Consider the following 12,394-nt stretch of genomic DNA (forward strand, 5'->3'; position numbering starts at 1 on the left):
CTTCCTTGGAATGTGACTTCTACAGTGACTAGACATCTCAAATAGTGGGGTTATGAATTGGTAACCTGGCATGTCAACCATAAGGGTTGACATAGTGCTCTTTTTGGTAGAACGTTGATTTATAACGTCCTGCCCAATTGATCTAGCTATTGCGGTACGTGCCAGGTTTTTACCCTTTACAATTAGTAGGACTATACGTGACATATAACAAGGGTCTAGGATATCCAAAATGAAGTAGATACAGGAAGATACAGGATTTTGTCACCTTTATTATAGGACATAGACACCGGAGCCGATATTGGACCAGTGCCGAATTGGCCTTCGATCCTCCAGTTCAATGCACCACCAAAGCACTTCTTTCAGCTTTTCGACCTGCTCACCAGCCTCGTACACTCTCGACAACGCATACCATGCCTCAGAGTTGTCCCAGGAGCTTCCGAGCTTTGTCAACGCAGAAAGAAGCCCATAGGCGCGATCGCGGGCCGCGAGACGGTGCAGTTGCTTAGGCTCGACATCTTGTGCGGATAGAGAAACTTCTTCGTGACCCGCATTATCGGTCTCGCTTGATACCTTGAGATCGTCGGTCGAGATGGCCTGCGCAGACTTGGGGCTGGGGGTCTCCGCCAGCAATGACAGACGTGCGACGTTAAGATCCACGTCGGCATTCGCTGGCTCTGGGGCCAATTTCTGGTCCCAAATGTCCAAGAGAAGATTGGCAAGTCCAATAGTCGCCGTTGGGTGGTCCTGGTAGCGCAGCAGCGCTTCCTCAAAGTGCCTAATGGCTTCATGGGGCCTCGATCGAGCTTGGGACAAAAGACCTTGCTCCGCGTAAACATCAGCCCAAAGCTCCTCAGAGCTCTTGGAAGCACCCCAGCCGCGCTTGCTAAAAGATCGAGCAGAGGATTCTTCTGATGCAACGAGTGCTTCCACTCGCGCGGCTTGTTTCGAAGCTTCTTGACACGCTTCGCGGGCATCTTCGAACAGGGAAGCTCGGCGATAAAGACCCGCGATAACAAGCCAGATTTTGACGAGAAGACCTAAGGCGTGCTTCTGGGATTGAACTAGAGGATACTTCATAACGGCGCTTGTGGGAGAATCGAAACGGTAACCGATTGGGAGCCGGACATCCTGCTTAGGGGGTTGTTCCTCATGGCCGATAGGGAGAGGCTCTTGTTTATAGTTCATGTTGTGTGCCATCGCCGGCAATGGCTGTTTGCCTTTGTTAGGACGGATCGCGGACTCTGTTGATGTGTTGCCAGAAAATGCAATGCCGACCATGTCTGCGGATGTTTCACCCTCATTAGGAAGCGGAGGCTCTTCAACGCGCGGTCTCTCGTTTTTATGAAAGCTTAAAGTTCGCTTTTTCAGTTTCTTAGAGTCTGCCCTCCCGACCGTTGGCTGACGACTGTGAGGATCTTCGTCCGTGACTTGGATTGACGGGGCATCCGTCATATGACCGTTGGGAATAGCTGGGGTGGGTGGAATGGCGGAATCAGAACCACTACTCTGATCAGCACGGCGATCTGGCAACTGGCTCGTTCTATTTCGGCCGAAAATGCTTCCACGGAAGCTCTTGATAGTTCCGGCAGAGCTCTTTGGTGGTACTAAGTGGTCTGCCTTGGATTTGTTCTCCCCAGCCTCGAGGTCCAGGTCCTGGAAAAGAGTGCCAAAAAGACTCAATAATTGTGTGCTGTGATTGACAGCAGCTTCGGGTCCTTCCAGGAGCTCGATAAATGCAAGCTGGGTAATGCGAGTTTGGACGATGCGTTCTTTTTCTCTACCTTGCAATCTGCTGACAATGGGGCGCTGGTTGGGGTTCCTTGATGAACGCCGTTCGCGACCCTTCGAGAACAACTCTTTGGGAAACTGCTCGAATGCAGCCTCACATGAACGCCCAGCAATCTCGAACTCTTGTTTTGCACTCAGCAGCAGGGCAAGCAGATGCCACAACGATACCAAGTCACGTTCTTTGGAAAGATCATCAGATACGGCAGTAGATGAGCTGCTTGGTGTCAGAGCTGACTTGACATAGTCAATTGCAGTGTCCAAGTCTCTGCTCTCGGCCAAGACAAGGCCTAGGGTGTAAAGTGAGGAATAATTGGAGCTACATCCCAACTCTGGAGCAAGACTCTTTTCCAGGTATTCGATCGCATCAGCTCTAATTTCATCGCGTATTTCATTCACAGGAGTCCAGCTTGCCCAGCAGGCAAGTCCAACACCAATGGCTCGGTAGGAGGAGGCAAACACGGAGGGGGGGATATTTGGCAAGTTGGTAGAATTGCCATTGACAGGACCGTTTGTGGGAGGCGTATTGTGCTTGTCGATATACTCTCTTATAAGTTCAGTCAGATCTCGGGCCTTCTCTGCCTCTTCCAGCGAGCCAAGACAGCTCAATAATGTGACACCTTCAGAGAGCGTCTGTAGCAATACTTCATCATCTTCCAGCTGGCCGGACTCAGCAGACTTCTCTGCTCTTTCTTTGGCTGCAGTGACAATCTCAATATAGGAATCGAGCGCCTTCACAGCGAAGTCAAAGTCTGCCAAAGCAGAATGAACATGAAAGAGACGTCGGAGTACCAAATGAGAGTGGTAGGTCCTTGTCGCTGCCCGGTACAGAATCTAGGACAACACGTGTTAGTACATATGGTTTGATGAGATCTGTTGTTGGACTCACCTCTAACACATTACGACCAACTGCATTCTGGCCTCCTTCGCCGACGTCCGAATCCTGCCACTCGGGACCACACAAGACTTGCCAGTTACTAATTACCTGCTCCACCCATTCCTCGACTTGCGAGTTCTGGGTGCTGGCCGTAGGAAACGTGACCTCAGAGAGAAGATTGCGTTCGTAGATAGTCTCTACGCGACGCAATTCATTGCAAAGTTGCGGGCGGTCCGGCCCATCATTGGGGCCGGTATATGTAAGCCCACCCTGTAGGACTGCTGTGAGGAACCTGTAATAAGCAGTCCATACCGATGCCCGAGGAGCCGAGGCGAAGTCATCCACATTCGATGAGCTGTTAGCAGAGACTCCCTGTTTCACGACAGGATGAGCCGCCCACGACCTGAGCAATTGCAAGGCAATATCTGCATGCCTAGGATCCGAATAGGGCGCATGTTTAGTCACTTCATCACTAGCCAAAAGAGCACCATTGCCCAGAAGTGACTCGGACCAGTTCAGGAATTGCGGGGTGGTGATTGAGGTCAATTTGCCGCCGCTTAGCCATGGAACCAGAGACACAGATGTCTCCAATGACTCATTAATGTCTCCAGCAACAGATTGTGCGGTTGCTGGTTTGCTGTCAGATCAATAACTGGCTACATCCGGAAGTAAAAGTAAACATACCCTTGATGCAGCATCCCTTCACTAAACAGACCTCCGTCCACGACGTGGGTTGCTCGCCTCCACCAGCCAAGCTATCGAGTATTCCCGCGAAATCCTTAGGGAGACGCGCTGCCGCAAGTGCAGGCTCATCCAATACCCAGTGTATCCACCCTAGGCACACCTGCGCTTGCAATAATTCTTGTGGGGATCCGTCATTATTCTCAATTGTCATCAATAGAGCGGGGATCAGCTCGACCAGATTCGGCGAGGAGGAGGATGAGTCGCCGGAGGACTTTTGTTGAAGATACGCAATCACACGCGATTCTGCCGTTGCGGTCTGTATCAGGCCTAGAGACAGCCCGGTTAGGCTGAGATAAAAAAACCAAGGGCCGGTGGCGTACAAGTCCTCTGCGATGCGTGCTTTGTGACCTTTCGAATCAATTCGGGGAGCTCATCCCATTTTCCCTGGCTCCGCGCCTGGTCCAAGGCCGCGATGTAGCCCTGACCCTTCTCGGCATTACCTCCCTGGTTCGCGCATGTCAACATAAATACTGAGTGTATCAATGATTTAGAAGAAATATAAACCAGAAAATGTTGAATGAGACGCAAGAATAACACTTACAGCCATGATTAGGAGAGTTGTGAATGATGCAAAAAGGGAGAATAGCAATCAAGCTTCGCCAACGTCCCAAGATCGTCAACGTTCACTGAAGCCTGATGATTGTCCAGGGGTGGGGAGCGATTACGTACGTGACAGTAATTTAATCGTGTTGGTCCGAGCTTTTCGATGGAAAAAAAAGTTATCGATAAGACTTCCATCTTTCGTCAGCACTCATTTTTCTATCAATTAGACTGATTTTGAAGTCAAGTCCTGTGATACAGGTCTGTTCCAGTTGCCATGTCTTCTACTACTTTGCGCGCCATCACGCATCGCCTGACAACTACTCCGGTCGAGCAATTACCCTCGATAGCTTCGTTCCTGGCGACTTCATTGAACGATTGCGCTGAGCTGCTCTCTACCCCTCAAACTCAAAAATCTGGCAAATCGGACTCTGAAAATGCTATCCAAGTTCATAAACTGAAGACTAGACTGGCGAGTCTGTTACAGGACCGCAGTGTTGAGGGAAGATGGACCGCCGTTGTTCTGGTAAAGGCTACAGTCGAAGCTGGCCAATGGGAAATCCTGCGTGGCTATGAGCCTATTGTTCGCAGCTTGATCAGCATCCTCGCAGTATGAATTAAATTGGACCCCATTATTTACGTTAGCTATACTTATGCGTTTCTAGAAACCCGATCCGATATCTACGAGAAAGATGTGTATTATCACACTAACTCGTATTTTCCACCTCACGTATCAGTACCCAACACTTGTCCGTGAGATCACAACCCCACAACTTCCGGGATTCGTTACCGCTGCCTTGAACTTGGTCTCTACCATCACGAAGACTCCTTCGGGCTCAATCCGACAGCCGAGGCCCAACACCCCATTCATGGAAATTGTCCTGCACGCCTTGCTGGAATTGATCCCGAGACATATCACCATCTTCCGTCCCTTTAATGCCCAGCTCCGAACTCTTCTCGCCGAAGTAATTGGCTCTTCTTCACCTGCGTATTTCCCGGAGCATGTGATCGACGCAGCTGAGCAGCTGCTCGTCTCTCTCCACAAGTGCGCACCCAAGGACCAGGCGGGCTCTGGATGGAAGGACGATTGCAAGTCGACTATTTTGTCTATCCACCGAACGACAGACCACGTTTTCCGAGCCGCCGTAGAGCAGTGGGAGTCTGTCGATGCGACTTTGGTGCACACACGGCCAAACTATAGCCAAGAAATGGGTGACGGGGACCCAGATGGTCTTGGGCTTCCAGGCTGGAGCGGACTGCACTCGGGCGTGGATAGGTTGATTGCACTCCTGCAGATTCTCTCTGATTTCATCTCAATGCCATCTGCAGCTGCAGTTGCCCTTCCGATGGGCTCTATTCTCGATTTAACCTCCCGACTCACTTCTGTTACTGTTCCACCCAATGGTGCCGCATCTTCTGGCATTCAGTTCAACCAGGAAATTGGCCGTGACGAGCGAGAGGCACTTTGGATGGAGCTGCCTCGCATTCACATTGCATGCATGGGTTTGCTTTCCAACGTTGTCGGTATCTTGGCGACCAGCGCAACCTCCGTCACGCAAACTATCCTAGAGCAAGCTGTGTGGACTTTTAAAGGCGAAAAGTTCAATAGAGACCTACGTTCAGCAGTCTATGCTTTGCTTCGCTCTCTGGTGCCGGTCAACGGACCTGCGATGACGAAACAGAGCGTGGTGTCTTTGACAAACGTCTTACGCTCATGCTGCAATGATATACTGTCGTCGACTGGAGATTCCAGCTCCACAGGAAATCCGGGCTCTGACTCTAAAGCAAAGTCAAAGGGCGGACAAGGGACAGCCAATGCGGATACCTTTTTGAACCCTGATCTTCAGAAATCCCGCCAGCCACAAGCGGCCTCTCCGTTTTTGGAAATTCAGCAGAATGCATCCGGGCTTTTGCAGGCCGTGTTCCTTTCTATCCCCGCCGAGCTTGTTCCGCCCTCCATCCGGGTTGAAATGGACCGCTCCGTTATTTTGACATCCGACAAGGATGCGATGTTTGCTAGCGTACTCAACCCTGTCCCGGCAGTCAAGGGCCGTGGGGCAGGCTCGAGTATCATTCCATTCTTGACCAGGCCTTATGCTGATCAGATGGAGGTGGAGGCTCTGGTTCGTCCCAGGATGCCTGTCCTGATGACTGCGCCTGAGCTTGACGCCTATGTCGATGAAGACGAAGAAGCAGAAGATGAGGACATGGCTGATGATTCCTACAATGCCGCCCCAAAGACTACCGAATTTCTGAAGCAACCTGTGTCGGTGCCCCTTCAAGTACCGAAGTCAGACGATTCTAAGGCCGCAACTCCGGTGCCTACTTTCCACAAGCGGACCTATACCGAAGAACCCACAGCCGAGGAGTCAACACCGCAGACGCAGGATGTTCAGTCCAAGAAGGCGCGATTCGACGGAATTATCCCAAGCACCTCGAACCAACAGCCTTTCTCTCAGCCAGCTCCTGCAATCAGCAAGACTGAGGCTCCGAAGCTTTCAACGCAGGTGTCCACCACGTCTACGACCGTGACCACGCAGGCCACAGAGGAGGCTGTTGATGATAGCGATGATGAATTGCCCACTTTGAATATTGAATCTGACACTGATGAAGAGGATGACGATGTCACAATGGACGGGTAGATATTATGATTATATGTCTCATAAAAGGTCGATCATGTAATTTATTTCGTGCACATGCAGTGACTTCAAGGATCTCAAGTAACCTCAAATTCTAGATCTATCAATTCTATAACGCACGTATTCCACTCCCCCAATATGTACCATCACTCCAGTACCGGAACCAGGGCTCATCCCAGCACCACCAACCTTGCCCCTGTAGCCCAAATCCCAGTCCACGAAGTGGACTAATTGGAAGAGGCTCCATCAGCCATAAGCCGCCCCTCGCAAAGTCATCCGCGATGAGCCCACCTGAGGCCATCAACCAACAAAATACAAACACAAAGTTAGCCGTTCGTCTCAGCCATCTCGGCGCACGGGCAAAAGGCGATTTCGGGAAGATCGATGTCTTGAAAACCTGCTCCGCCATGATTGCAACACCCTGCAAAGCGAAAAATAGGAATGGCCCGGACACGGGAGATGTATCTGCAATCTGGGTACGGCTTCCACAGGCATGCACAAAGCCGCTAAGACAGAAAGCCACCATCACGTAAGTGACACGACGGACTTGGGGATGGGAAGCCAAGCCGACCGGAAGCACGGATAAGACCCAGCGTGCTGAAGCTAAAAATCCGTATCGGAAAATTTGATGCCACCAACGACCCCAGCAGCCCGCCAATCCGTCGTCAAGGACCGGGATGAAGAATGGGCCGAATGCATCGGAATATAGCCATGAAGCACCCAAGGGTGCGGCGGTCAGCTTCTTGGCCCCGTTGGGAAATGCGAGAGATAGCCCCAGGAAGAAGATTGGATTGAGTGATGTCACGAACTCGAGTGCAGTATATACACTTATGGCGCTGTATAGACGACGACAGATCTGGGATATGGCAGGATACAATGTGAAATTTGGGAAGTAGAAGAAAGGAAATGGTGATAGTGAATCAGCCGGAGCGAGGCCTTGAAAGTATGGATCAGGCATCAGGACTACGACTTTCAAGATGTCCAGCACAAGGTAAGATATGAGGAACTTTCGAAAAGCAGCCTGCAAGCGGTGTTTGCCGTTGGGATATGTGGAGGGTTCATGTGCCTTGATTTTACCCACGAATCCTGGATGCAATTGGTCGTGAATTGGTCGTGGAAGAGGACCCAGATGGGAAGTCCGCCAGTTCCATTCTGGCCCCCTCAGGTTGAAGAGCAGTCCAGCGGACCATTCCAGACGATGCCAGAACTTTTCGGGATATGACCGCCAAATAAAAAGGTTGCTGTCCTGTTGTGTACATGTTGGATTGTTCGAGCAGAGCGTCTTGGCGTCATTTTGAGACTTGATATCGACGGGTTTCCGTTCAATGCGCTTGAAATCATGTTCAAGGTCTGTAAACACAAACAACGTGGCATTCCATACTAACCACCACGCGGTCATCAAGCCAAGCATGTAGCCATTTCCTCCGATTATTGCCCGTCGATTTTGGAAAATTTCGATTGCAATTGCAATACAGAGGACGAAAAGGCCCTTTCGAACATATTGTCCGCCCTTGCTGCGAGGAATGACCAGACCTATCAAAGGTATAATGTTGAGAATGACAACATGATATAGAAAAACTGGCTTAAAGATCCCTTGTTCTATTAGGGTATCAAGTCGGGTCTCATAGTCCTTGGCCAGATCCCTGTAGGAGCCATAGCGGGGATCGGCCATGTGGAACACGGGAGCGCCACTAATGCCTCAGTGCCTCAGTAATATGGAGTACGCGGGGATGCGCTAAAAATGACCGATTCGGAATTTGAGGAATCCACGCCTTTCACAGGCCATTGCTCTTAACTGACGTAGTGACGTTTACAGATATCATCACGTGCCTTGAAGTGTGACTGCTAATGCCTCAGGCCACGATAAAATGTTGAATTTTGTACAGCGTAATTTACCACTAGACCATAACAAAAACCAAGGTTCTTGTTTAGGGCCTAGAGGGGCCATATCCCATTCTTGACACACCCCCCAGTGAATGACGAGGTAGTCGGGATTCGCTGTTTCGTGCATGATTACTAGCGTCTCAATGTGGTTTTTACCGACACATCTCTTATACACATCCTTTTTTAGTCGTGTCAATCATTCATACGTTCGTAGGTACAATCTGACCCAGAGGATACGACTTTACAGCAGTGACCGTACAAGGGTAAGGGAACCTTATAAAATGTGTTGTGCCGGGGTTTCGAACCAACGACTAGCAATCTCAGGCATAGAATGCGTACCGGGCTCATAACTGTCGGATTAACCGTATCCGTGAAATATATGGTCCAATCAATGGGTGTCAATCAGTCTGTATTTCTGAACTGGCTCAGCTGGCAATTTATGGAGCCTGATTACATAAACTAAAATAAACAATACACATTGTTAGGATTAATAGATCCTCCGGTATCCTCCGGTATGCTGACTTGCATACTCCGACATAAAACCTCAGGAATCGATTCCCCTTGCTACAACCACCTTCCATGAGCGCAACTGACTATCTTCGCAGAAAACAAAGTTTGGAGAATGAACGCATAACTCGAGATTAACAGAACTCAATATTAACGATAGACAGATAATGAGGTTTGCTTTGAATAGCCTTGTCACTATCTATCTTTAGGGCTGCTGACGTTGGCAACTTGGGAGGAGCTCCCTTCATTGACGAACCCACTCTATCCACTTTTCTTATTCATGGAAGATACTCCGTATCATGGCAATCTTGACCTGCAGTCTAATGTCAGGAATAGCTTTCGATAACGGGGAATATCCAATGCCGGGGTAATATTGGGGTCCCACAATGTTCAATATCTTGTTCTGTGTCATCTTAACCTCTTAGCTGGATCAGTATACTTGCACTTCCTATATTCGCAATGGCATTCAACGACATTCGAGGTAAATTGGCCGTAATCACCGGCGCATCTGGAGGGTAAGCGGAACATCCACTGCTTATACAAGGTCATGAAGCTAATTTGCGGCTGACTCTAGAATCGGTGCAGCTTGCGCACACCAACTTGCACAACATGGAGTTCATCTCGCCTTGACCTACTCGACAAATTTGACATCCATGAACAATATTGTCGCAGATATACGCTCCAAGAATGCCACGCAGAACCTCCGCATTTCAATCCACCAGGTTGATGTTGGGTCTGGCGATCAAATCGAGGCTATGTTTCAACAAATTGATCTTGAGCACGGCCAGCGACCAGACATTCTTATATCGAACGCCGGATATGGCAAGCGAATTCCCGACGTGTCGGATATCTCACTTGAGGAGTTTGATTTCACTATGAATATCAATCTCCGCGCTGCCTTCATTCTCGTCAAAGGCGTGGTAGATCACATGAAGGCCCAGAAGTGGGGGCGGATCATCTTCATGTCCTCCATCGCCGCTCAGGGTGGAGGAATTAACGGCTGTCGTAAGTCAATCCACTGCTCTTGATCCATTGGCCTTTTGTTTCTTGAAGGCAGTTGCTGATTCAGTTTTCCAATCTAGATTACGCAGCCTCCAAGGGTGGTCTTACCGGTATGATGAAGAATCTCTCAACCAGACTGGCAGAGTACAACATTAGTGTCAACGACGTCGCCCCAGCTATGATCGGTGGTACAGGCATGCTTTCCTCTGCGGCAGCGTACCCTGAAGTGGTAGAGAGTATTCCTCTCAAGAGACTAGGAACTCCAGAAGAAACGGCGAATGTTGTTACTATGCTAGCGAAGACTGGGTACATGACGGGCCAGAGTCTTCTCCTAGCTGGAGGGTTAAAATAGCTTTTAGAATTAGAGCCAAATTTTATTTGCATATTTTTGAACTTAACAGCGGTCTCACTCTTTTCACGATATGAAGAATAAAAATAAAAGTTTTACACAGTCCTTGCGTGGTGCTCACCGGACCCCAGTCGAAGATCTCAAAGATACTACTTTCGAAGACAGGAGCAAACCACAATGTGAGATGATATACAATTGTACTGCCTCAGCCGAGGAGAGTTGTAGAAATTGAGTCATAGCCAAAGACACAACTTATATCATCTCTACACTGCTACGCTTTCTATTAGGGCCTCATTGGGATTAGTGCTTTAGGGACTCTAGTCTCTATTTAATGATGATATGGGGATATTTGGAAAGAAGCTGTAACAGTATTCCGTTTTTCAATTTCTGAACTTCCATTCTAAGAACATTAGCTAAGAATTCTTAGTCTTTGATGGTAGGTTACGGATATTTAGTGTCCCTAATTCATCGTGGCTGTATGTACACTTGGGCAGTGAGCTACACATTTTACACATTGGAAATGTATAAATATAACCACTCTCAAATTCCAACGCTATATATAAATATGAATCTTGCATACAATCTGTCGGCATAAATCATCCAGAAAAACAGGGGTAATAATATCAAAACAACAAACACTTCGACTCATTGGCTGCATTTTGGTTTAAACAGGCAGGACAACCTTGACACCCATGTACTCCCGTTGGTGCATAATCTTGCCATCAATAAGAACCTGGTCAGCACCAACTCGGTTGCGCTCTTGATCCGTAGGATCGGTAGCGGTAGCGATCTGGATCTCGCGCCATTGACGGTTGGTAGGCACAAGCTTTCCTTGGGATGTGAGGCTCCTGAACTCCTTGTAGACACCCTGTTCCTCAACACAGCCCACTCTTTGGATAAGAGGCGAAGCTATAAAATATGACGTTAGCGTAGTCCTTGTGTTTAACCAATGTGCGAATCTACTAACCTGTGGCAGGACCCATGCGCAAATCACCAACAGAACTGTTGAAGAGCACCAGGGAGAGACGCTCCTGTTGCAATTGATCGACAGGAGGCTTGTAAACACGGTGACGAGTAGCCTTGAAATGGCCACCGGAGACAATCTCCAGGGTATCGCCGATGTTAATGACAAGCGCACCGGGCTTGTAGGGCACGTAGTACCACTTTTCATCGCGGCCCCAAATCTGGAGACACGAGACAGGCACAGAGAAGAGCAATGTTGTCAGACCGAAGTCGGTGTGGCCGTGCATACGCAGGCCCTTGGATGCCTCCTCGGTCTTCTTCTGGACGGGGCGGAAAAGCGCATGGCGGAAGTAGCCCTCGCCAGTTGGGCAACCGTGGGACTGAACGTTATCCCAGAGATAGTCATCGGGCAACTCGAGGACTCGGGAGAAGAGAGTCAGGAGGCGGCGGTTGACGGACTTGGTCAGGTAGTTGGCGAACTCTTCGATCTCGTCCATGAAGGGGTGAAGGCATTTGGGCACACGGTTGATGTCGCTCCAGTCGGGCTTGTACCAGTTGAATTGTTCGATACCGTCTTCAGGTCCGCGTTCGCGCTAATCACAAAAAGGGAGAGTAAGTATAGGCTTGGATTTTCTTAATGCATGAGGGAGATCCTCTTACCTTGAATCCGTAAGGGTGCTTGTAACCCGACCAAACACCAGTTTCGGGGTCGAACAGAAGACGTTCCTTGTCCTCTTCGCTGATGTTTTGGTAAAGATACTGGGCAAGAGAGAATTGGCGGTGGAGCTATTGAAAGATGTTATTAGCAATGTTGGTATTAGAATATCCTAAGAACCAAGACTTACCTGCTCGAGGGAAATTCCGTAATTCTCGAGGAAAAGGAATCCATCGTCACGAATGGCGCCCTTAACCTGCTGGACAAGCTTATCAACAACAGCAGGGTCATCCGAGTCCAGCAAAGAAAGATCAATGGAGCTAAGCTCAGCAAAGTTCTCCTTTTGCTGAGTGACCGGCGGGGGAACCCATGTTGGGACAAAAGGCTTGCCAGGCAGGTCAGCCGAAGGAGGATTGAAGGGAGCAGAAACAGCCATGGTAATTGATGTG

The 12,394-nt window shown here is 49.3% G+C and overlaps 5 protein-coding genes across 5 annotated transcripts; 2 read left to right on the forward strand and 3 right to left on the reverse strand.

Annotated features, from left to right (window-relative positions):
- Positions 1–270: 270 nt before the first annotated feature.
- On the reverse strand, positions 271–3,953 carry N7518_000330 (uncharacterized protein; the record flags this gene model as incomplete). Its single annotated transcript, XM_057181258.1, has 5 exons — positions 271–2,619; positions 2,675–3,291; positions 3,347–3,673; positions 3,727–3,850; positions 3,948–3,953. The coding sequence occupies 5 exons, from the start codon at positions 3,951–3,953 to the stop codon at positions 271–273; spliced, it is 3,423 nt and encodes a 1,140-aa protein (XP_057046608.1).
- A 270-nt stretch (positions 3,954–4,223) lies between these two features.
- N7518_000331 (RIX1/PELP1 family protein) lies at positions 4,224–6,588 on the forward strand (the record flags this gene model as incomplete). The annotated part of the gene is made up of 2 exons (XM_057181259.1): positions 4,224–4,556; positions 4,612–6,588. The coding sequence occupies 2 exons, from the start codon at positions 4,224–4,226 to the stop codon at positions 6,586–6,588; spliced, it is 2,310 nt and encodes a 769-aa protein (XP_057046609.1).
- A 106-nt stretch (positions 6,589–6,694) lies between these two features.
- Positions 6,695–8,257, reverse strand: N7518_000332 (wax synthase family protein; the record flags this gene model as incomplete). Its single annotated transcript, XM_057181260.1, has 1 exon — positions 6,695–8,257. One exon carries the CDS (start codon positions 8,255–8,257, stop codon positions 6,695–6,697), a length of 1,563 nt encoding a protein of 520 aa, XP_057046610.1.
- Positions 8,258–9,435: 1,178 nt separating this feature from the next.
- Positions 9,436–10,330, forward strand: N7518_000333 (SDR family NAD(P)-dependent oxidoreductase; the record flags this gene model as incomplete). Its single annotated transcript, XM_057181261.1, has 3 exons — positions 9,436–9,491; positions 9,551–9,981; positions 10,059–10,330. The coding sequence occupies 3 exons, from the start codon at positions 9,436–9,438 to the stop codon at positions 10,328–10,330; spliced, it is 759 nt and encodes a 252-aa protein (XP_057046611.1).
- A 661-nt stretch (positions 10,331–10,991) lies between these two features.
- On the reverse strand, positions 10,992–12,381 carry N7518_000334 (uncharacterized protein; the record flags this gene model as incomplete). The annotated part of the gene is made up of 4 exons (XM_057181262.1): positions 10,992–11,236; positions 11,295–11,883; positions 11,951–12,076; positions 12,136–12,381. The coding sequence occupies 4 exons, from the start codon at positions 12,379–12,381 to the stop codon at positions 10,992–10,994; spliced, it is 1,206 nt and encodes a 401-aa protein (XP_057046612.1).
- Positions 12,382–12,394: the final 13 nt, after the last annotated feature.

Source organism: Penicillium psychrosexuale (assembly GCF_028828465.1).
Source record: "Penicillium psychrosexuale strain IBT 29551 chromosome Unknown utg000001l, whole genome shotgun sequence".
In the NCBI taxonomy this organism is placed as follows: Eukaryota; Fungi; Ascomycota; class Eurotiomycetes; order Eurotiales; family Aspergillaceae; genus Penicillium; species Penicillium psychrosexuale.